The sequence below is a fragment of the Perognathus longimembris genome, chromosome 28, assembly GCF_023159225.1.
Source record: "Perognathus longimembris pacificus isolate PPM17 chromosome 28, ASM2315922v1, whole genome shotgun sequence".
Lineage (NCBI taxonomy): Eukaryota > Metazoa > Chordata > Mammalia > Rodentia > Heteromyidae > Perognathus > Perognathus longimembris.
The window spans coordinates 50,756,863-50,780,309 of record NC_063188.1 but is presented as its reverse complement, the minus strand read 5'-3'; the positions used below and the strand labels follow the sequence as shown (position 1 = coordinate 50,780,309).

Below are 23,447 nucleotides of genomic sequence, written 5' to 3'. Positions count from 1 at the left end.
CTGATTAAAAAGCTTAAGTAAACATGCCAATTTTGTTTGACACTACCGTGAAAATAAAATGCTTAAGTAACAAATGGTATCAACAGAACAATTGTATGATTTTTGTTTTGGTTTGTTTGTTGTCAGTCGTGGGACTTGGACTCTGGGCCTGGGCACTGTTACTCAGCTTTTCAGCTCAAGGCTAGATACCACTTGAGCCACAGCGCCACTTCCAATTCTATGATTTCTAATTACATCACTTCTACCAGTAATAGTTGTCAACTTCAATAATTGTTTGAAATTAGTAAATACCATTATTAAAACCTGCAAACCAGGAAGTACTTGTCAGACATGTTCTCTTTCCAGTGCCTATATATATGTATGTGGGTAGAATATCTTTACTACAACTATGCATATTAGATGTTAGTATTCCAGTCTATACATTATAGATGTTAAATGACTTCTAATCTAGTATTTTAAAGTTTATACAGCTAGCAATAATTTAAAACCTTGGTCTGTTTAGTACTAAAAGAATTTAAACCTACTTCTATGTTTCCTTGTCAACCACCTACATGACATAACCACTTTTATAGTGGTGATGAAGTAGATAGGTGAATGGTACAAGGTGGACAGTCTCAACGGTTTTTACAGACATTTAAATTTGTACATAAGAGTGAAAACTAGAATAGAAGAAATCTTACAAATGATCTGTCCAAAGCTAAGCCATAAAGTCAAACTCTAGTCATAATTCTGGAGATCTATTTGGTGCCATATGAGTTAAAGGCTTTCAACCCCTTAGTGTGACCTAAATGGAGAGGCCAAACCCTGTTATGGCCTGGGCATGGTTATTATCTCTGCCTAGTTCTGAACCTCAATGAAACCCATATGGCTGCAAGCAAGCAAATTATATACCAAAGTTACAGAAAAACGCAGCTATCACATTTTACAAACATGGACTGAAACTTAAGTAAAAGAGGAAGGGATCAGATAGTGGTTTTAAAAGTAGATTTGTTCTTAAGGACTATTTTAATTTATAGTTTGTTTTCAATGAGAAGTCTTCCTTTGTGTATCTACTTTTAAAATTCATAGGTAGGTAAAGAGTGCCTATAAGTCTATTACTCTTGTTTAGTTTTAGTGGTGTAAGGATGCATGCTTTAAGAATTCGAAAGGGAGTCCAGTCCCAGGGCTTGAACTCAGGGCCTGATCCCTGACCCAGAGTTTCTTTTGCTCAAGGCTGGCACTCTACCACTTGAGCCACAGTGCCACTTCTGCCTTTTTCTGTGTACGTGGTGCTGAGGAATCAACCCAGGGCTTCATGAATGCTAGGCAAACACTACCTTTAAGCCACCTTCCCAGACCTCAATACGTTTTTTTTCCTCTTTCCCCTTCTCTCCCACCTGGTGCTTGTCCTGGTCCTCGAGCTTGAACTCGGGCCTGGGTGCTGTCCCTGAGCTTACTCTGCTCAAGGTTAGTGCTTTGAGCCACAGCTCCACTATCAGATTTCTGGTGAATAATTGGAGTCTCATGGACTTTTCTTCCCAGGCTGGCTTTGAACTGTGATACTCAGATCTCAGCCTCCTGAGTAGCTGGCATTACAGGTGTGAGCCACTGGCACCTGGCTATTTTTCTTTACAATTGTATACTCTTCCAGATTTCAAACATACATTCATTCGTTTTGCCACTTTCCTATTGAAAAACCCATTAAGTTATGATCACATTGTCATTTTCATAAACAGCCCGGCTGTGTAAGGAACATCGTCGCGTATATATTAGACACACGTCTGTATGTACATGTGTGGCTAAACTGCAAGCAGCAGACTTGTTAGCTCCAGAAGATACAATGAGGTCCTGCCCTGCCATTTCCCCCAGCATCTCACCATCATCCTGTCTGGCCCTTTCTTTTGTTCTGCCATTGCCTTCAGTGATTGCAGGCAGGGCAAAAAGGGAGTCAGCAGACCCTCTGTTAGGGAGCCACAGATTGCTTCCTGTCTGAGCTAGGTTCGGCCTGCCAGGAGCACCTGGGGCCCTTGCCTGTAGGCTCAGGCAGCTGATGGCTCTTGCATTAGCTAGAGCTGACATGGGAAATTGATAGGGACATGGCGGTGGGAGGGGTGTCTGTGGGATTTGGGGGCCTGGGCACTGTCCCTAGCTTCCTTTTGCTCAAGGCTGGCACTCTACCACCTGAGCCACAACACCATTTCTGCCTTTTTCTGTCTATGTGGTGCTGAGGATTTGAACCCAGGGCTTCATGCATGCTAGGCAGGCAGTCTACCACTGAGCCACATCCCCAGGACCTGGAGCATCTTTCTAGCTGCAGACAGGCATAGTCCAGGGACACTGGCGATGATACGGATGAGGGGTGGCCTGTGGGGGGCTGCAGGAAGCTGTCTTGGGGCAGGAAGTAGAGGGAGGGCAGGGCAGGAAGTGGAGGGAGAGCTGGAGTGGAAGAGCAAGCAGGCAGGAAGCAAATAAAAATAAAGAAATTTAATTCAAAAGGGAGAGTGGTAGATGAAAGAAAAGGGGAAATAGAATGTAGTCAAGAATTCATTATACATACTACATTAAGAAAAATAAGGGAAAGGATAGATCAAAGGGGGTCAAAATGTTGAAGGGATGATATAGTTCAAGATCATATATATATATATATATATATATATATATATATATATATATATATACTGCTTTGTATAAAAACATAGCCTAAAAATAATAGAAGTAAGAGACAAGATGGGCTGGTAGGGCAGGGTGAGAATGTTGAAAGGGATGACATTGATCAAGATGTACTGTATTCACTAACTGCTTTGTGGAATGGCAACTCTTTTGTATAACTACTTGAAGATACTAAAATTATTTTTATAAAAAAGCACGAATGAGGGCACAGCTAATACATAGCTCCAAAGTTGTAGAACAAAATTCATATTCAATCCTAGCTATTGAGCAGACAGAGATCTGAGGATTGCAGTTCAAAGCTAGCCCAGGCTGGAGAGTCCAGGAGCCTCTGATAAGTTACTCAGAAAAAGCCAGAAAAGTACTATGGCTCAAGTAGTAGAGTACTAACCCTGAGCACAAAGAGGCTCAAGAACAGCAACCAAGTACCAAGTTCAAGTCCTGGATTGGCAAAAGAAAAAAAATCTTATTCAATAAAAGTTATAAATAACAAAAGAAGAACTGATGCTAAAGTTATGAAAATAACACTTTAAATAAATTTTGAGGTACTACATATATATTAGATTGGGAATATATGAACCTTCAAAACATAGGTGAATGGAATAGGCAAATAAAATTTATTTCATAGCTGTGAATGGGCTTCAACTTCACAAGCTGAACATCTTCTCAACAGTATATAAATCTCATATTTAAATATAAATCATTGTTTTCCACTTTGGAATCAGCAAATGATTGCTGTATCTACCTTTAGTTCATCTTGTCTTTTAAAAAGATCCCTCTTACATTTTATGTCAAAGAAATGAGACCTATTAAAGCCCTCAATTGAAACAATGCACCAATATTTAAAAATATAAATATACACTTTCTAAACCAGCACTATCCGTTATAAATACAATCTGAGCAACAAATATTATCCCCATGTTAGTTTTAAGATCTCTGCTAGCCATGATTAAAAAGTAAAAATAAGGAGATGAAATCACCTCCATTTCAGTGCTTTATGACTATAATCCTAACAGCTTGGGATGTTGAGAATGGGAAGTTCTCCATGTGAGGCCAGCTAGGGCAAAATGTTTGTGGGGAAGGTACATGGGAGGGAATTGGGAAGATTTTCAGGACATCCTAGGCAAAAATTTCCACAAGACTTCACCTCAAATAAAAGAAGTTGTATGTGAAGATGTATGGCTGTCAACCCTGTCTGAAATAAGTAGAATGTGATCCAAACATTATGATATGATATTAAAAATAACCAGCAAAAATAGGACTGAAGGCATGGCTCAGCGGTCAAGTGCCTCCCTAGCAAGCATGAAGCTTTGGTTTCACTAAAAGAAAGGCAAAACTAATTTTAAAAACTTTTAATTTAGGTCATTGTATCAAAAATAAAGCATTATTCCACATAGCAATGCATTCACATGATCATTATTGACATTATTATTATAACCTTCAAGAAGTCAATACGCATTCTATGGTTATACAACATCTCAATTCAAACTTACTGCATTGCAAGTGTTCAGTGAGCCTAGTGCTTACTTTATTGCACAGTTTAGTTTTGCTTTTCATGCCCCAATAAGAATTCAAATTGTATGGACTTGTGTAAACTATACAACTCATTTTTTCTTTACATTTCTCTTTTGGAAAAAATCAGATAATGGCATAAAATTAAGATTAAATAATGTAACTATGTAGAAAGATTCACAGCAATGATTGACATGTAAGTGTTCATTTTTAGCAAAAATCATATGATTTTATACTATACAACAAAGCCTGGCATTTTACTAGATAGATAAATCTATGCTTTCATTTATAACTATTGTGATAGATTTTTAAAGTGTCACAGTCCAATTTAAAGAAGTGAAATGCTTATCCAAATTGAAAGTATAATAAACTTTTTTCAGTTGTTAATTTATCATTGCTAAATAGGCCAAGTTGTAAGCATAACCTTGGGTTTAGCTTATGATGAAACAAAAACATTGAAAATCAGCAGACAGAGAATTTATAAGAATATTGGCCAGGTGCCAGTGGGTCACACCTGTAATCCCAGTTATTCAAGAGGCTGAGATCTAAGGATCTTGGTTTGAAGTGAACTTGGGCAGGAAATCCATGATTCCCTTATCTCCAATTAATCTAGAAAAAGCCAGAAGCAGAGCTATATCTCAAATGATGGAGGGCTAGCCTGAGCAAAAAAGCTCAGGCACAATTCCCAGGCCTTGAGTTCAAGTGCCTAGACTGACACCAGGGGTGGGGAGAAAGGAATATGTTATATATGGTATATCTCCATGTGTCTGAGGTATAGAGTCCAAGACCTTAGTTTCTTTGTACTTTCTGATAATAGACAATTTTAAAATGTTTCAAATTGATCAGCATTTTAAATTATTTTGTCATATCAAAAGTCTTATCTGCCAGCTTTGTGTATTAACAAACTATGTGTGCCTTGCATGTTTATTTTCAAACTTCCTACTCAACTATTGATTTGAAATAGCCAATTATCAGTAGAAGATAGAACATTGTTGCCTAGAAAAAAAACTGGATTATCATTGAAACTCAATACAACTCAATACAATTGCAACTCAATACTCAATGGTTAGTTAATATATAGAAAAGGAGAATTTCTGATAATGGAAAGTAAATGAGAAAATAAGTCTATAGAAATGAGTATTACTATTGATACTCCATAAATCATTTTGATAGCAGTCAGTATTGGGACATTTAGAAAGATCCAGAAAATCCTACAATATCAAATCATTAGACATATATAACACAATTTTTACATATATTATTAATGGGCAAAAATAGTTGGGAAACTTGCCAAAGAATATAGATAGTAATATGAGTTCCAATTCGGACATAACACTGTCGTACTTCTATGCTCATTTTAATATGCCCTACATGTTGAGGGAAATATGTTTCCATATATTTCAGCGAATAGGTTTTTCAAAGATAAGTTTGGCTAATATCAAAATTTTAATTTACTTAATTATTTCTTTTGCATATATATTTTTATCTACATTTATATATAAAACCAAGCTGGTAATTCACAGCAAGCATTTTTATTTAGAAGACAGGATTCCAATCCTTTGTTTTCAAACAATTTTCTGCTGGTAAATATTGAACAATGGGGTGGGGAATGGATGTTATCCTGATATGTAGTATTGCTGCTTTCCATGTTTACATAGTCCTATCATGGCTGATTTCAAGCTACCAATATGAGGTCCTTCATGTGAAGCTAGAATTGGTCATATTTGCAAGTGGAGCTTGAAAGTGAGTACAAGCGGTTTCCTGCTTTCACATCACAAATAACAAACTCATGGTCCAATTTGTAGTCTCTTAATATCATCTTTGAATGCTAATTTTCAGTTAATGTTCCTTCCCTCTCTGCCCTACACCCTGTTTTCTCTTTGTCTCTTGCATTCAACTCCAAGTTCTTTTTTTTTTTTGTATTTTTTTATTATCAAACTGAATTACAGAGAGGTTACAGTTTCATACATTAGGCATTGGATACATTTCTTGTACTGTTTGTTACCTTGTCCCTCATTTCCCCCTCCCCCTTTCCCTTCCCCCCAACTATGAGTTGTTCACTTGTTCAGTTCATTTACACCAAACCATTTTTCAAGTATTTCTTTTGTAGTTGTTTATCTATTTTTTACCCTGTGTCTCTCGATTTTGGTATTCCCTTCCAATTTCCTAGTTCTAATACCAGTATACCCGGTTTCCAATATACTCAGATAAGATACAGAGATAGTGTAGGTACAACCACAGGAAGGTGATACAGGAAGATCATCAATAATAGAGGCTACAGTTACATATGGCACGTTGAAAGTAGTTACAACTGTGATATAACAATCGTTTCCATAACATGGAGTTCATTTCACTTAGCATTACCTTATGTGTTCATAAGGGTATAGCTATTGGGCACCTGTGAGCCTCTGCTGTGACTTGCCTAAACCTGTGCTAATTATTCCCTATAAGGGAGACCATAGAGTCCATGTTTCTTTGGGTCTGGCTCACTTCACTTAGTATAATTTTTTCCAAGTCCTTCCATTTCCTTACAAATGGGGCAATGTCGGGGACGGTAGAGGCCATGTAGCGTCGCCGTTACTCCGAGGAGAGAAGTATTGGTAGAGGAAAAGTCGAGGTTAGAGGGGGCCTGGCGAGCACTTCGCTGTCAAGAATCGAAGTTGAGGGTGAAAAATGCAGAGCAATAAAACCTTTAATTTGGAGAAGCAGAACCATATTCCAAGGAAGCACCATCAACATCACCACCAGCAGCAACAACAGCAGCCACCACCACCACCAATACCTGCAAATGGACAACAGGCCAGTAGTCAAAATGAAGGCTTAACTATTGACCTGCAGAATTTCAGGAAACCAGGAGAGAAGACCTTCACCCAATGAAGCCGTCTCTTCGTGGGCAATCTTCCTCCTGACATCACTGAGGAAGAAATGAGGAAACTATTTGAAAAATATGGGAAGGCAGGAGAAGTTTTCATTCACAAGGATAAAGGCTTTGGCTTTATCCACCTGGAAACACGAACCCTTGCGGAGATTGCCAAACTGGAGCTGGACAACATGCTACTCCTTGGAAAACAGTTGCGCGTGCGCTTTGCCTGCCACAGTGCATCCCTTACTGTCCGAAACCTTCCTCAGTATGTGTCCAATGAGCTTTTGGAGGAAGCCTTTTCTGTGTTTGGCCAAGTGGAAAGGGCTGTAGTCATTGTGGATGATCGAGGAAGGCCCTCAGGAAAAGGCATCGTTGAGTTCTCAGGGAAGCCAGCTGCTCGGAAAGCTCTGGACAGGTGCAGTGAAGGTTCCTTCCTGCTAACCACATTTCCTCGGCCTGTGACTGTGGAGCCCATGGACCAGTTAGATGATGAAGAGGGGCTTCCAGAAAAGTTGGTTATAAAAACCCAACAATTTCATAAGGAACGAGAGAAGCCACCCAGATTTGCACAGCCTGGCTCCTTTGAGTATGAGTATGCCATGCGCTGGAAGGCACTCACTGAAATGGAGAAGCAGCAGCAGGACTAAGCGGACCGCAACATCAAGTAGGCTCATGAGAAGCTGGAGATGGAGATGGAGGCAGCTCGCCATGAGCACCAGGTCATGCTAATGAGGCAGGATTTGATGAGGCGCCAGGAAGAACTTAGGAGAATGGAAGAGTTGCATAACCAAGAAGTCCAAAAACGAAAGCAGCTGGAGCTCAGGCAGCAGGAGGAACGCAGGCGCCATGAGAAAGAAATGCGGCCACAACAAGAAATGATGCGGCGACAGCAGGAAGGATTCAAGGGAACCTTCCCTGATGCGAGAGAGCAAGAGATACGAATGGGCCAGATGGCTATGGGAGGTGCTATGGGCATAAACAACAGAGGTGCATTGCCCCCTGCTCCTGTGCCAGCTGGTACCCCAGCTCCTCCAGGACCTGCTACTATGATGCCAGATGGAACCTTGGGACTGACCCCTCCAACAACTGAACGCTTTGGCCAAGCTGCTACAATGGAAGGAATTGGGGCAATTGGTGGAACGCCTCCTGCTTTCAATCGTGCCGCTCCTGGAGCTGAATTTGCTCCAAACAAACGTCGCCGATACTAATAAAAGTTGCAGTGTCTAGTTTCCAAAAACCCTTAAAAGAAGGACCCTTTGTGGACTAGCCAGAATTCTACCCTGGAAAATTGTTAGGGATTCTCCCAATAGATAGGTCTTTCTTGCCTGTGCTACTCTGGAGAGTATACTTGGAGGTGGGGGGCAAGGGAGGAGTGATAGTTAACCAGTCAGTTCTGTGTGGTATATTGTTAAATCAATCATGTGCTACATTCCTGAAGTCTCCGTGTAATTGTTGGGGCCTGGGGCATAACAAACTGGATCATAAGCCCTGATAATCTTGATCATTCTGCTTTTTTGTCCATCATGTTTTATTTGCTCTCATCCCTAAACCCCTCAACCCAGAGTCACTGCCACATATACCACAAAAACCAAACATCCCCCAATGACCTAGACTCATTTCTCCATTCACTCCTAGGTGGGAATTCAGGCAAATGTCCAGAGGTCACTGACTGCATATGTATGGCTTTGTTATAGCCCATATATCACCCTTTTATGTCCTAAGAAAGACATTTTCTCTTAGAGGTTTTCATTTTAGCATATCTTAAAAAACAAACTTGTGTTAACTTGCCTCCATCTTTTTCTTGAGTAAAGACAACCCAAGAATTGACCCTCTTGTGTCTATGATATTGACCTTCACAGCTTTTCTTGATAGGCCCAGAATAAACATGGGACCAGGGTTGCTGTATGCTGATGGTCTAACAGTAGCTCTTAGCCTTGCCTATCTTAGGTAGTTAATGCTGTGCATTTTAAAAAAAATTGTTGTATTATGTTTGATTTGTCCCTAATATCTGAAAATTTGGAGTTTTTCTGAGAAATGGATCAATAATGCAGCATCAACTTATTAAAATACGTTTTAAGCCTTTAAAACAAACAAACAAAAAAAAAAACAAATGGGGCAATGTCATTCTTTCTGATAGAGGCATAAAATTCCATTGTGTATATGTACCACCCAAGTTCTTTAGTTTTTTTTAATGCATTCTTTCAAAAATCTGGTGTCCATTGTTTGGGTAATAGGTTACTATTTCCACAAACATTAAAAATTATAAGTTGAATTTTAGTAGTTTCTTTATGTACACCTCAGGATTAATCAGTGCATCTCAGGAGCAATAAGAAATGGCAAAACATAACCTAAAGAACTTCCTTAATACATGTAGCAAGATTTGGGCAAAAATCCCTGCAGTTTTCACTTTGAATTTCACCCTTAATATATAAAATATTTCCTTCCGGAACATCTTTTGTCAATATTCTACAGCCATGCTTATTTCTTCAAAGAAGAACATCGTAAAAACCATGCCTTTTTAAGGGAGAAATCTTGAAAAATAGACATAGATTTCCAGTAGAATGTTCCAGAGGACAGAGGGTGGAAACATCTTGAACACATTGCTCTTTATCTGGAACACAACTTAGACTTTCTGTGGTTCTTAGTCAGGAGTGATTAACCAACAATTTTAGAGCACCAACAATTGCACAATGACCATGTTTAATTAGCACAAGGGAAGCACCTGTAATGTGGACGAAGAGACTCCCCAGATTAGACTATACATATTCAGTTTGCAACAAAAGACAAATTAAAGGAGCATACTATTTGTCTTCAGGGAAAATCTGGTTGCTATGTTGTTAGATAGCCTCAATCCATGGGAAGTACAAACAATAATTCACCTTTTCCATATATATTTCATAGCTGGCTTTTGCCCAATAGAAACCAAGGAATATTTGTGAAATTTACTGTGCTCCCTGTATAAAGGCAATAGTGATTGTGCTTGGGTTGCGTAGATAGATCTATGACATTTTAGTTCAATGTGTTGTGCTATGCATTTGACATGTTTTCTGTCATCCCCCACAAATGATCTGTCATCAGCCCCCATACCTCTTTCTCTTCTTCCTCAGTTTTGCTGCATTTACATGGGGAAGATTATTCTGAATGCTTTCTGAACACCTTTCCTTTGCTGCTATTTTCGTATTTATAACTATACTTTTATAAAGAGATAGAAAATAGTTCAAATGATTATTCTTGGCAGGAAGCGTAAGGTGAAATCCTCTTGTATATTTAATGTGTAAATTATAATGTGTGCAGTTATGAAGGAGGATGTTGGGAAATGCTCATGTAACCACAAGGATTTAAAAGAAGCTGTCAGAGAGTTTATACTCTTTAGGTGCTAATGCTCATTGAAAAAAAGTCTCATAATATGTTATACATAAAGACTAAATAAGTAGTTTAGGTTAAACACAAGTATGGACTTTCTGGGAGACCAGAAGATAAAGGAAGTAATAGCCTTTCAGTACAGGTTTAAGAAAAGGTAAAAACCCTTCCTTAAAGTTACTTTGAAGCTAATTTGGAATGACTACTTTTCCTGTGGCTCAATGTAAATTGCAAAGTAAATAGAAATTGCATTACTATGATGACCAGTTGACCTGACTTCTCTCCTTTTCATACTGGACACCTTCAAAGCTTTCCTAAAAATATGCATTGGAAGCAGGATTGATCTATGAAGGAAAAAAAGTATTTTTAACATATTGTATCTTGCCAATATTAAAAAAAGTTTCCCTTTTAAATTTAGATTATGAAAATATTCAATGTGCTTCCATTTTGTTGTGCTGATTAGTAACTCTGCCACCGGTTCATTCTGGTATTTTAAACTAGTTAAAGAAGAATTCATAGATACTCTTACTTCTAAATCAGAGCTCCTAAAGAATTCCATAATAGTACTCAGATTAACACAATACCAAGTATCCTGAAAAAAAATTCTTAATATTTCATTCCCTCTATTCCCCTCCATCTTTCTTTCATACCATTTCTTATTTTATGGTGAGATTTACATTTTTGTCCAAGAACTAGGTGAGGTACAATGAAGCATCATTTATGCAATAAAAATTTTACTTATCTATTAGGAAGAATGATATTATATCATTTTCTAAGAACGAATGGACCTGGAAAAAATATGTCATATGAATCCAGAGAGACAAAGGCCATGTGTGTTCTCATATGTGTAGAAGCTATAACTAATTTAATTTGCAAGTAAGCTCATACAGGTTGCATGCAAGTACACACTAATGTTTTACTCAAATATGGTACTTACGAGGGAGAATTCAAATCGTGTAATACTTTAGAAAAATTAGCACATGGGACAACAAAATGAATAGTACAAAACTTTTTCTTGAAAAGTATGGGGGGAAGGTCAAGTGAGGGTGCAGATGAATGAAGAGTAGAAGGGGGAAATGCAGTCATAACAGTGAATGAATATCCTCTGAAACTAGGAAGATTGGAGCGGAGATGGTTCAGGTTAGGAGAGATGGGACACATTAATGAAGGGGGTGATATTGATCAAGATGCACTGCATTTTTTTCTGGCTTTTAAATAGCATTTTTTTCTTATTTATTGTCAAAGTGATGTACAGAGAGGTTACAGTTTCATATGTTAGGCCTTGGATACATTTCTTGTACTGTTTGTTACCTCCTCCCTCATTCCTGCCTCCCCCCTCCCCCTCTCCCTCTCCCCTCCATGAGTTGTTCAGTTGGTTTACACCAAATGGTTTTGCAAGTATTGCTCTTGGAGTCATTTGTCTTTTTATGCTTTGTCTCTCGATGTTGATATTCCCTTTCACTTCCCTAGTTCTAATACCAGTATATACAGTTTCCAGTGTACTCAGATAAGATACAGTGATAGGATGCACTGTATTTATAAACTGGTTTGTTCAACAATAACTCCTTTGGACAACTACTTAGAAGGGTAAAACACAATAAAAAGAATTACAAAAGAAGATAAGATATTAAGTTAAAAGATACAGTCCTTATTAACAGTGAACTTTCTGAATGATTAACAATGTCTCACCTACATTTGATTTAAGAACTAGGAATAGTAGGACAAGCTACTCTCTTCTCCATGATTCTGAGGCAGATTAATTTGCATTTGTAAAATGATGTCAAAAGGATGAAAGCTCCATACACATACAGGAAGTGAATTGCTTTATTGGAGAGAGAAAGGTTTGGAGTGAATGCCATCACACCTCTTTTATAAAGTAGAGGGTTCATTGCTTAGTCTCACTTTAATGAGACTCTATTTACAAAAATATTTCAAAATTAAATTTTCCATGAATTTCACCTTGACAGGTATTATTTCTTCTCCAAAAGGAGAAATAATCATTCAGCAGAAGCTTACTACTTAAAATAGGATTTGGATTATAGCTATTGTGTAAAAGGCTCATGTCAATTGAATTCATTTTGGAAAACAGCAAAGGTAATAGTTTACATGTATACAATATATTTATATACAAAATAAAAATATATTTAGTCATTTTTTTTACAGTAAAGCTGTGATGTTACAAATTGTGCTGTGTTAGGGCATTTTCTTTGTGGGGTTTGTTGGCCATTCCTGGGGTTGCGGGGACAGTGCGAACTCAGGGCCTGAGCACTATCCCTGGCTTCTTTTTGCTCAAGGCTAGCACTCTGCCAACTTGAGCCACAGTGCCACTTCTGACCTTTTCTATATATGTAGTGCTGAGGAATCAAACCCGGGCTTCATGTATATGAGGCAAGCATTCTTGCCACTAGGCCATATTCCCAGCCCTTCAGGGCATTTTCTTAATCTTGAACTAAACTGGGTTTAGATATCAGAACAGCATATCCTGTTTTCTAGGCTTGTGGCAGGGTTTTGTTCTGAAGTTAATCCATACATAAAATTTAAATTTTTTCCAAGGCAATATTACATTAGAAGTCATTTTTAGGTAATTGGATTGTATTTCTTTTTGGCGACTTTTGTTGTTGTTGTTGTTGCTACTGGGATCTATAGAATCAAATTATCATCAGTGGTAGGTAACTCTTCTGAAATGGAGACCTGCATTACTCATAGCAACTCTTTCAAAACATTTTACTGTGAGCCAAAACTACTGTTAAGGGAATGTTCCAAACAGAACCTTTAATAAATCACATATAGTTAAAGACATATTTTTGGGGGTATAGGAAGAAAATAGTGTATCTTTATGAAAAGGTTGTCTTTTATTAAGGAGTTACTTCATTTTGAGCCACTGATGGCTATAAGGAGAAAAAAGGAAAATTAATCTTTGTCAAGCTGCTAGATTTTGTGAGGTTTATTTACTTAAATGAGATAGTAATGGAACAGGAGATTTCACAGAATTGAATAGCTGAAAGTCATACTCTTGTTGACTTTGAAGTGTTAAAGCAAGCAAACAAAACCTCCCGCATCCAGGGCACTCCTGTACAAGCAAAGTCAAAGAAACTGCCTGTTTGAAAATTCTGATCTACATATTAGCCATTCTTTTTCTCTTGTTGCTTATTGTTTTGTTACCGAAGACTTTAGAGACTGATTCAATCTTACAATTTAGTACCAGGGTAACAGATGATAAAAGTCAAGCACAAAGCTGAGTTTCTCACAGTTGGAAAATGATCATTTATAGAAGGAAATTCAAGTATTTTCTGAATCTGTAGCCCAATTTTGTCTATTGTGTGTCTCACCAGAAACTACAATTAAGGAAGTAAAATTACATTTTACTTGTGTTAGTCTATATTCAAATTTTCTGGGCTATGCTGTTTGTATGATGTCCATATTTACTTGTTCTATTTGAAGCTAGTCAAATATATATCCACACGTGTGTGTGTGTGCACATATATCGTAGTGAAACCCACCAAATGATGTTTGTGAAAGTGAAGATAGAGGGGAAGAATGGAAATATGGTGGAGAGGGTGAATTTTTCCAAAGTGCACTATGCACCCATATGGAAATATTCAAAATATACTTCTCTTTTGTTAAAATATATACTTCTCCAAAAAGCAAATGAAATACCTAGATGGATCTTTTTGTTTTTAGCCAAATTGCATTGCATTTATTTTTCTTCACATTTTTATGAACTAACCATAAGTTAGTTGTACATGTCCACATACACCCAAAATACCTTGATCAGACACATCCCTTCTGCCATTCTCCTTTATTCCCTTTTCTCCCAATACACTCTCAACAAGTTTCATTACTGTTCCATTATCACATGTGAACAAAGTTTTTTGATCAGATTGACTGTCCTTTACTCTCTCCATTCATCCTTCTTCTTCCCACTTACTACCCAAACACCTGAGAGAACTTGTTTTATATTTCTGTCATTTTTAAAGTGTATGATATTTGTTCAAAGGAGCTTCACTTAAGTTTATTGTTAAACTGTAGTAAAATATACATGATATCAAATGCACCATATTATGTTTTTAGTAGTGCTGCTTATACTCTCATCATTGTATGACCATTCTCCATATAATTTTCATCTTGAAACCTGTAGTTGTTGGCAATCTTGTCCACTGTCATGCAAATTTCAAGAGCTTCATACCAATTTATTGAAGTCTAGCCACTTAGCAATAATCATTCAATGGTCATCAAGAAAGAAAAGATGGAAATAAAATCAAAACATACTTTTCTATACCTGAATCAACGTCTATAACTTATTTTGATTTTGTTAATATCTAATAAGTTATAATACTGTCTTACTGCTCTATATTTAATCTATTGTAGAATTCAACCATTTGAAATGTAAAATCCAATAATGTTTATAATAATGACAGAGTTGTTTAATCATTAGCACTATCAGTTTTACAACACTGCAATCAAATATAGAAAGTACATAACCATTAATAGTTATACTCTCCTTTTTTATTATTATCTTTTAAATTGTACATCTCCTGTCTTCACTTATTTGCCTTTTTGGAATATATCTTTTAGATAGTCCCCTATATGTCTGGAATTGTACATCCTATGACTCAACATCTCTATTCTTTCCTCCAATCTGACTGCCCCAGCATCTATAATCACCATTCTGTTTTACTTCTTCAGAAGAACTTTCTTTGTTCTCTGATTTTTTTTTAGATTCCACATTAGTGATAACCATGAACAGATTTTTTTGTGCCTTTTTTATGTCTCCATATTTATCTAAGTTATAGTAAGTGATAAAATTTTAATTTTTACATATGGTTGAATAGTGTGACATTATCTATATATGACATCTTTTTTAATTTAAAAATTTTTTTTTGTTAATCATGGGGCTTGAACTTAGGAGCTGGGAACTGTTCTTGAGTTTTTTTTCGCTCAAGGCTAATGCTTTACCTTCTGATTCACAGAGTCACTTCATGTTTCTGGTGGTTAATTGGAGATAAGAATCTCCCATAATTTCCTCATATCTCAGCATCCTGAGTAGCTAGGATTACAGTCAAGGACCCATAGAAATTTGTCTATTTTGAATAGCAGCAGGGAAAAACTGAGTGTGAGGGAAGCAGTGACATTTTCCAAAAGAAATATACTTTTTATCTGACTTATATAATCATAATCTCTCTGTACATCACATTTACAATACCAATAAATAAATAAATAAATAAAATATGGGAATATAGATGAATCTTTAGAATCCTTATTTTTAAATATATATTCAGTAGTGCAATGTAGTTGGATCACATAGTAGTTCTAGTTTTAATTATTTTAGGAACCTCCATAAATTAATTTACTTACCTATTAACAGTATTTCTTTACAACGTTGCTAGCCCTTGTTATTTTTATTGTTTTTGATAGTACCCATCCTAACAGGTAATTGATGTGATAGCTCTTTATGGTTCTGATTTGCATTTATTATACTCTTGGTCATGGTGAACATTTTTTATATTCTATTGATTCTTTCCATGTCTCCTTTTAAGAAATGTTAATTCCAAAATGTTGCCCAATTTAAATATGGCTATTTGTTTTCTTCTTACTGAGCTGAGTTCCTTATAAATCCTATAGTTGTTAACCCTTTGTCAGATGTACAATGTATTGCTGGTGTCACTTTCTTAGTTTGTTATAATACTGTTGTTGTTATATTCTTGCTTTTGACATTGTAACCAATCATTACCTAGAGCAAGGTCAGGAAAGCATTTCCTCCATTACTTCTAGTATTGGATTTTCCATTTAACAATTTAATCTATGTAAGTTACTCTTCTTCTTCTTCTTCTTCTTCTTCTTCTTCTTCTTCTTCTTCTTCTTCTTCTTATTATTATTATTATTATTAATAATAATATTATTATTATTATTGCTGGTCTTGGGGCTTGAACTCAAGGGCTGGGTGTTGCCCCTGGGCCTTTTTGTGCTCTACCACTTGAGTCATAGTGTCACTTCTGGCATTTTGTGTGTAATTTACTGGAGATAAGAGTCTCACAGATTGTCCTGCCTGGGCTGGCTTTGAACCATGATCTTCAGATCGCAGCCTCCTGAGTAGCTAGGATTACAGGCATGAGTTATTGGTGCCTAGGTTTTAAGTAGATTTTTACATATTTTGAGAGACAAGAGTTTAATTCATCTAGTGTTACAAGCACCTTTTATGTATTTATTTTTATTTACTTTTTTTTTTTTTTGGCCAGTCCTGGGCCTTGGACTCAGGGCCTGAGCACTGTCCCTGGCTTCCTTTTTGCTCAAGGCTAGCACTCTGCCACTTGAGCCACAGCGCCACTTCTGGCCGTTTTCTGTATATGTGGTGCTGGGGAATCGAACCCAGGGCCTCATGTATACGAGGCAGGCACTCTTGCCACTAGGCCATATCCCCAGCCCTTTATTTACTTTTTTTACAGACACTTTTTATCAACAAGACTGTTCTTTCTCCCACAGTGTATTCTTGACACTTCACTTGAAAATCTAAGTACATCCCTTTTAATATAGATATCTTTTATTTTTTTCTCCCCTGAATGCTCTGACAAGTTATTACATGAATATTATTGAACAGTAGTGATCAAAAAGTGTGTATTCGGGGCTAGGAATATGGCCTAGTGGTAAAGTGCTCACCTTGTATACATGAAGTCCTGGGTTCAATTCCTCAGTATATATATAGAAAAATTCGGAAGTGGCACTGTGGCTCAAGTGGTATAGTGCCTTTAGCAAAAAGAAGACAGGGACAGTGCTCAGGCCCTGAGTTCAAGCCCGAGACTGCCAAAAAACAAAACAAAACTGGGTGTTTGTTAAGCTCAGATCAAATAAGCAATTTATGAGTATAAAAAACTGTATATTCTATTTTTCCCAAGATCTTAAGGAAAAACTTGGATATTTCTCTATGTATGGCCTTTATTGGGTTGAAGCCTATTGTTTCTATACCTAGTATTTTGAAAAATTTTATCTTTATCATGTTCTCTTCTAACCTATAGGCCAGTTTCTGCTGTTAGAGTAATTGAGTTTCCTCAGAAGTGCTTTTTAGATAATGTTGGGTTTTTTAAACAGTATTTTTCTCGATCTTGTACTCTGTAAAAGTTGACTATAATACCTTACAGTGAATATTTTTTGGCCATGTCTATTCGCAGTACTATTAGTCACATATGTATTCTTTTTTTTTTTTTTTTTTTTTTTTTTGGCCAGTCCTGGGCCTTGGACTCAGGGCCTGAGCACTGTCCCTGGCTTCTTCCCGCTCAAGGCTAGCACTCTGCCACTTGAGCCACAGCGCTGCTTCTGGCCGTTTTCTGTATATGTGGTGCTGGGGAATCGAACCTAGGGCCTCGTGTATCCGAAGCAGGCACTCTTGCCACTAGGCTATATCCCCAGCCCCACATATGTATTTCTGGTGTTTTTCATCAAATTTCTGGTGGTATCCATGCTCTTAATCTTTATATTTGATCATTTAATAATGTTTCAAAGATCTTTAATACTATATTCTTTCTTTCTTCTCTCTTTCTTCCTGATTTGGATATTTCAAAAGACCTTTCAGACCATTCATATTCTTCATTGTATTGTAGTTTTCTTTTCAAGGTATGTCTTGTGATATCAGTTATGTAGTATTAAATTTATTTTTAATTGGGAACTTTACTGTATTGTCCCCTTTTGGACAAGGACTGTAGCTCCTTTGTGATGAGTGAGTTTTTGTATGCCAGTTAGAGAGAGCCTCTAGTTTCTATTGAAATAATAGTAGAACACTTAGTCGGTAGTAATGGCTCATGCCTATAGCTTTAGCTGCCCAGAGAGCTGAGATATGGAGGGTTGTAACTGAAAACCAGTCCAAAAATAAAAGTCTGAAAGACTTCCAAATTACTAGACTGGACATGTTGCTCAAATGGCAGTATGCAAAAAACACAAGTCAGAGAACAAGACCCTGAGTTCATCCTGTGGTCATGGCATATCCATGAGCACCCTAGCAGTTTAGGCACATTGGTAAACACAACAGACTTTACAGCTACACAAGTGCTGGGAATGATGGCCCTCATCTGTTAATGAGGGTTCCTTCTCCTAGTATTGATTTTGACTCTGAGAGGGTCTGGCATTGGCTTCAACAGTAATGCTTAGGGTCACAAAACCTTCTAAGTTGACAGAGATGGAGACAGGTGCTTTGTGGGGAGAGATGATGGTAGGAATCCCAGCACAACCTGTGCAGTGCTCACATCTTTTCTCATCAGCAATACACAGTCAAATTAGTTGCCAGAGAGAACCAACAATGGAACCTGTGTGAGTGTGGTGACAGCAGTAATTTTCATGTTTCTTTCTGCTGCCACTGCTTCTTAGCTAGAGATTGGCAATAGTTGTCCCTTTCGTCCTCCATAATTTTCACCTATATTTCCTACCAGAGATTGAATATGAGATAATTATGTCTTTGCCTGAGAAATATTCTTAGCTGAAGGTTCAAAAGTGTGAATGAGAGCTACATACAGTGAGTAATGTGCAGGTTCGCTCAGTATCTTCTTCATTGTGTGCATCTATGGACCCAACAGGAGTGGAAACACAGATTTCTTGTGGGAACCACATAAATATCTAACTGCATTCAGTCTTGGCATGAGCCTAAAATTAAACAAAACTGCACAAAGCTATGTTCTTGGACAGTAGGCTCCATGATCCCTTACTTCTTGAAGGCAGCATCTTGTTACACATTGCTTTTAAAGAATCACTCTCAGTTGGTTTGTGTCAGTCATTTTACTGGACTAAATTTGGTTCCAGGGGAAGTTACAAGCTTAAATCAGTTCTATGGATTGTCTGTGAGGCCACAGAGATAAGTCTGTGCAGGAGTTTCTTATATCTAGAGCTGTCCAATTTCTCACAATAGATCCCTTCACAAAACCAGTTCAGGCTACTACACCTGGAAATTCACTGGGAGATAATGTAAATTCCTTTTCCAAAACCAGACTGCTATATAGATTTGGGGCTAAACATACAATTATCAAGTTAAGCTGCAAGCCTATATGGACTATGCAATGTTTTTTTCCCCGTCCTGGGGCTTAGACTCAGGGACTGAGCATTGTCCCTGGCTTCTTTTTTCTCAAGGCTAGCACTCTATCACTGGCACCGCAGCACCACTTCTGGCTTTTTCTTTTCTTTCTTTTTTTTTTGTGGGGGGGGGCAGTCCTGGGGCTTGGACTCAGGGCCTGAGCACTGTCCCTGGCTTCTTCTTCTTTTTTTTTTTTTTTTTTTTTTTTGCTCAAGGCTAGCACTCTGCCACTTGAGCCACAGTGCCACTTCTGGCCATTTTCTGTATATGTAGTGCTGGGTAATTGAACCCAGGACTTCATGTATATGAGGCAAGCACTCCTGCCACTAGGCCATATCCCCAGCCCACTTCTGGCTTTTTCTATATATGTGGTGCAGAGGAATCTAAACCAGGGCTCCATGTATGTGAGATAAGCATTCTACCACTAGACCATATTCCCAGCCCAGGATTGGGCAACTTTCCAGTATCTAAGTACTGCTAGAAACTACACTGAGTTTTTGTACAGGGAATACTCTCCTGCCTTGACTTATGGAACTAGGGTGTCAGGTGCAATGTTATTCTATTTTATTTTATTTTTACTATATTGTACCAGTTCTCTAGATCTTGATGGATTTCCATTTTCTTCCTGTTGATTTCCAGTGTTTTCTACTTTCATTTACTTCAACATGCATCTATGTACCTGTTGCTTTACTTGTTCTATGTGGAGGAGCAGCTGAGTGCTCAGGGATTCTTTTCAGCCATCTTGCTGCTTCATGAGGATATTTTAAGCTGATGACTTTGATCATACAGAAACAAAGCTTTATGATATTTAAGTTTTTGAGCCCTTTATATTTTCTGGATATTATTTTTTTGTGTCATTACCAGCTTCCAAAGACTTTATTCCATTGTGTAGATTGTCCCTTCACTCTGGTAATTGTATGCTTTGATGTGAAGGAGCTTTTCAATTTGATGAAGTACTATTTGTTAATTCTTGCGGTTATTTCCTGAGCTAATGGAGGTCTATTAGAAATCCATTACTTATGCACATATCTTTGCTTTCCTTATGTTTTCCTCTAGCAGTTTCAAAGTTTCATGTTTTACATTAATTTATTTTAACCATTTTGAATTCATTTTTATCTAGAGTGAGAAAGTTCTCATTTCATTATGCTATAAGTGGATGTCTACTTTTCCTAGTCAAGAAGGTATCTTTTTCTCCAACATAAGTTTTGGTAACTTTGTTGAAAATCATATGACTATAGCTGTATGGCTTTATTTTTATTTTTGATTCTCTAATCAATTTTGTCAGTCTATATGGTTTTGTTTTGTGACAGTACTGTGCTTTTTTTTCTTTGAAGTAAAAATTTTATTTCCTGTGGCTATATGCAGAGAATTGGGATTTCTGGATCATGAGGAAGAGCTTGAAGGACATTATGCTAAGATAAATAACCCAGAGACAGAAAAACAAAAATGGTATGGTCTTACTTGTATGTGAAATCTACAAAAAAAAGAATATACAGAAACTGAGATTAGAAAGATGATTGTGAGGACTTGCAATGAAGTTGCAGTAGAAAAAGTGGAGAAATGGTGATTAGAAATGCGAACATTCACTTTTAAGATGAATAAATTCTGGAACCTTGATATACAGCATAGTAAATATAGTTGATTTACAACATACTCAAGATTTTCTGAAATAGTAGATGTTAAATATGTTCTTCATACCCACATAAGACAAGTTAACTGTAAGGCAAAGGATGTGATTATTAACTTAATATGTACATTCTAAATCAACATCATGTCTTAAGCCTTAATATAGACAATGTCCATTTGTCTGTTAAATTACAATACAATTATAAAATAAAATGAAAACCACAATGAACGTAAGTCTGCTACTACTGTGTTTTTGAAAAATGTTTTGTAATTGGGCACTAGTGGTTCATGCCTGTAATTCTTGCTACTCCGGAGGCTGATGTCTGAGGATTAGTAGCCTGGGAAGGAAAGGCAGTGAGACTCTTACCTCTAATTAGCCATGAGAAAACTGGAAGTGGAGGTGTGGCTCAAAGTGGTAGACTGTTAGCTTTTAGCCAACAAGGTCAGAGACATTTGCCAGGCCCTGGGTTTAAGCCCTATGTATGAAAACAAAAACATACTACGTATGAAAACAACAAAAAAAAGAAAACAAAACCTTTTGTAGAATAATTTGAAGTCAGGTACTATCTATCACACCTCCAGCATCATTCTTTTTGTTTGATCCTTGCATTAGTTATTGGGGATCTTTTGCATTTCACATTACATCTTTATATTCCTAAATAAATTTTAGTATTCACGTTTCTATTTCTGCAAAGAATGGAATTGTGATTTTGATGGGTATGGCATCAAATTGGAGATTCCTCTCATTACTAAAGCCATTTTCACAATATCAGTTTTTTTTCAACCATCAACATCCTAAGAAAACTAATCCAGTTAATAAAGGCAAAATTTATTGATTAAATATGTTACAAATGAAGTATAAATGGCAAATAAATACATAAAAGGTTCAACATCTGTAATCATAAAAGAAATTCAACTCTTTTTTATTTTTTTCAAATTTTTATTATCAAACTGATGTACAGAGAGGTTACAGTTTCATACATTAGGCACTGGATACATTTCTTGTACTGTTTGTTACCTTGTCCCTCATACCCCTCCCCCCTCCCCCTTACCCTTTCCCCCCTGAGGTGTTCAGTTCACTTACACCAAACAGTTTTGCAAGTATTGCTTTTGTAGTTGTTTGTCTTTTTTTACCCTGTGTCTCTCAATTTTGGTATTCCCTTTCAATTTCCTAGTTCCAATACCAGTATACACGGTTTCCAATATACTCAGATAAGATTACAGAGATAGTGTAGGTACAACCACAGGAAGGTGATACAAGAACATCATCAATAATAGAAGCTACAGATACACATGGGACGTTGAAAGTAGTTACAACTGTGATATAACAATTGTCTCCATAACATGGAGTTGAAATTCAACTCTTTCTACACACACACACACACACACACACACACACACACACACACACAGAGAGAGAGAGAGAGAGAGAGAGAGAGAATATATAATATTTTTCATCCAGAAAGAATATGTTGTTTTGTTTTCAGGTAAATTATCATTACCAGAGTACATGGTGGAACAATGGCATTTATGGCAGATAGTAAGTGAATCAGGGATTCAACTATACTCTCAGGCACACTCATAGTAACCTACTTCCTCTACTTAGATGCCATTTTCTCAATGTTTGAAAATCTCTCAATTTCTGATCATAAAGATTTTGCAGCTCCTTGCAAATGCAAGTTGTAATAGTCTTTGTTACTCATTTTATTTATGTTGGAGTGTCATGATGAGCGTGTGGAGATGAGATTCTTCTTCCACATTCTTGGATAGTGGCTCAATTACCTGGTTTATTTATGCTTGCTGTTTTCCAGAAGAAAACAACTCTGGAAGAACTTACATTGGATTACTGGATGAGCCTCTGGGTTGCCTGTACTCTTTAGAATCATGAATGATAAGTTGTAATTAAGACACAATGTTGTTTTTGCTGTTGGTTTTTCCAGTTCGGAAACTGAGATCTTTAGGACTGTCTTTATCTTCAGTCATGTGCATAACCCCTCATAGTTCCCAGATTAGTAGGTCATTCATATCTTTCAGATTGCAGTTGAGAAAGGCTGGAAGCCAATTTATTGGGCTGGTTCAAGATCCACAGGTGTGATTGACTTACAGTATCATCTTGTAGGGACTATGCTCAGCCCATAAATAAGGTCAGGAATACAATTCACAGATGTCTGAGGACCTAATTTGATGGTGATAGAAGTGGGTATGCCTGCCACTGGGGACTCAGATGGTTACATCTCACTTCAGGACCATGGCAATGTAGAACTGCTCCTAAACCACGACTCGGAAGGTCAATTTACATTCCTTTAAGGCTACTTTTGATGAGAGCAGCTGGTAAGAGTTCCAGAAGTTTTTTATACAACAGTGAAGAAAGGTGTCAAAGTCTTTTCAGTA

At 37.2% G+C, this 23,447-nt stretch overlaps 3 protein-coding genes across 3 annotated transcripts in view; all 3 read left to right on the top strand.

Moving 5' to 3' along the window:
• Positions 1-23,447, top strand: part of Dach2 (dachshund family transcription factor 2) — a 494,618-nt gene that overhangs the window by 216,615 nt on the left and 254,556 nt on the right. The gene's annotated exons all lie outside the window — the stretch shown is intronic.
• Positions 7,084-7,668, top strand: LOC125343585 (non-POU domain-containing octamer-binding protein-like). Its single transcript, XM_048336078.1, has one exon. It carries the CDS (start codon positions 7,084-7,086, stop codon positions 7,666-7,668), a length of 585 nt encoding a protein of 194 aa, XP_048192035.1.
• Positions 7,708-8,229, top strand: LOC125343583 (non-POU domain-containing octamer-binding protein-like). The gene has a single exon (XM_048336076.1). The coding sequence runs from the start codon at positions 7,708-7,710 to the stop codon at positions 8,227-8,229; it is 522 nt and encodes a 173-aa protein (XP_048192033.1).

What these genes read in the sequence shown, in the direction of transcription:
- LOC125343585 (XM_048336078.1), top strand. Translation starts at nt 7,084, where the DNA reads ATGAGGAAACTATTTGAAAAATATGGGAAGGCAGGAGAAGTTTTCATT.
- LOC125343583 (XM_048336076.1), top strand. Translation starts at nt 7,708, where the DNA reads ATGGAGATGGAGGCAGCTCGCCATGAGCACCAGGTCATGCTAATGAGG.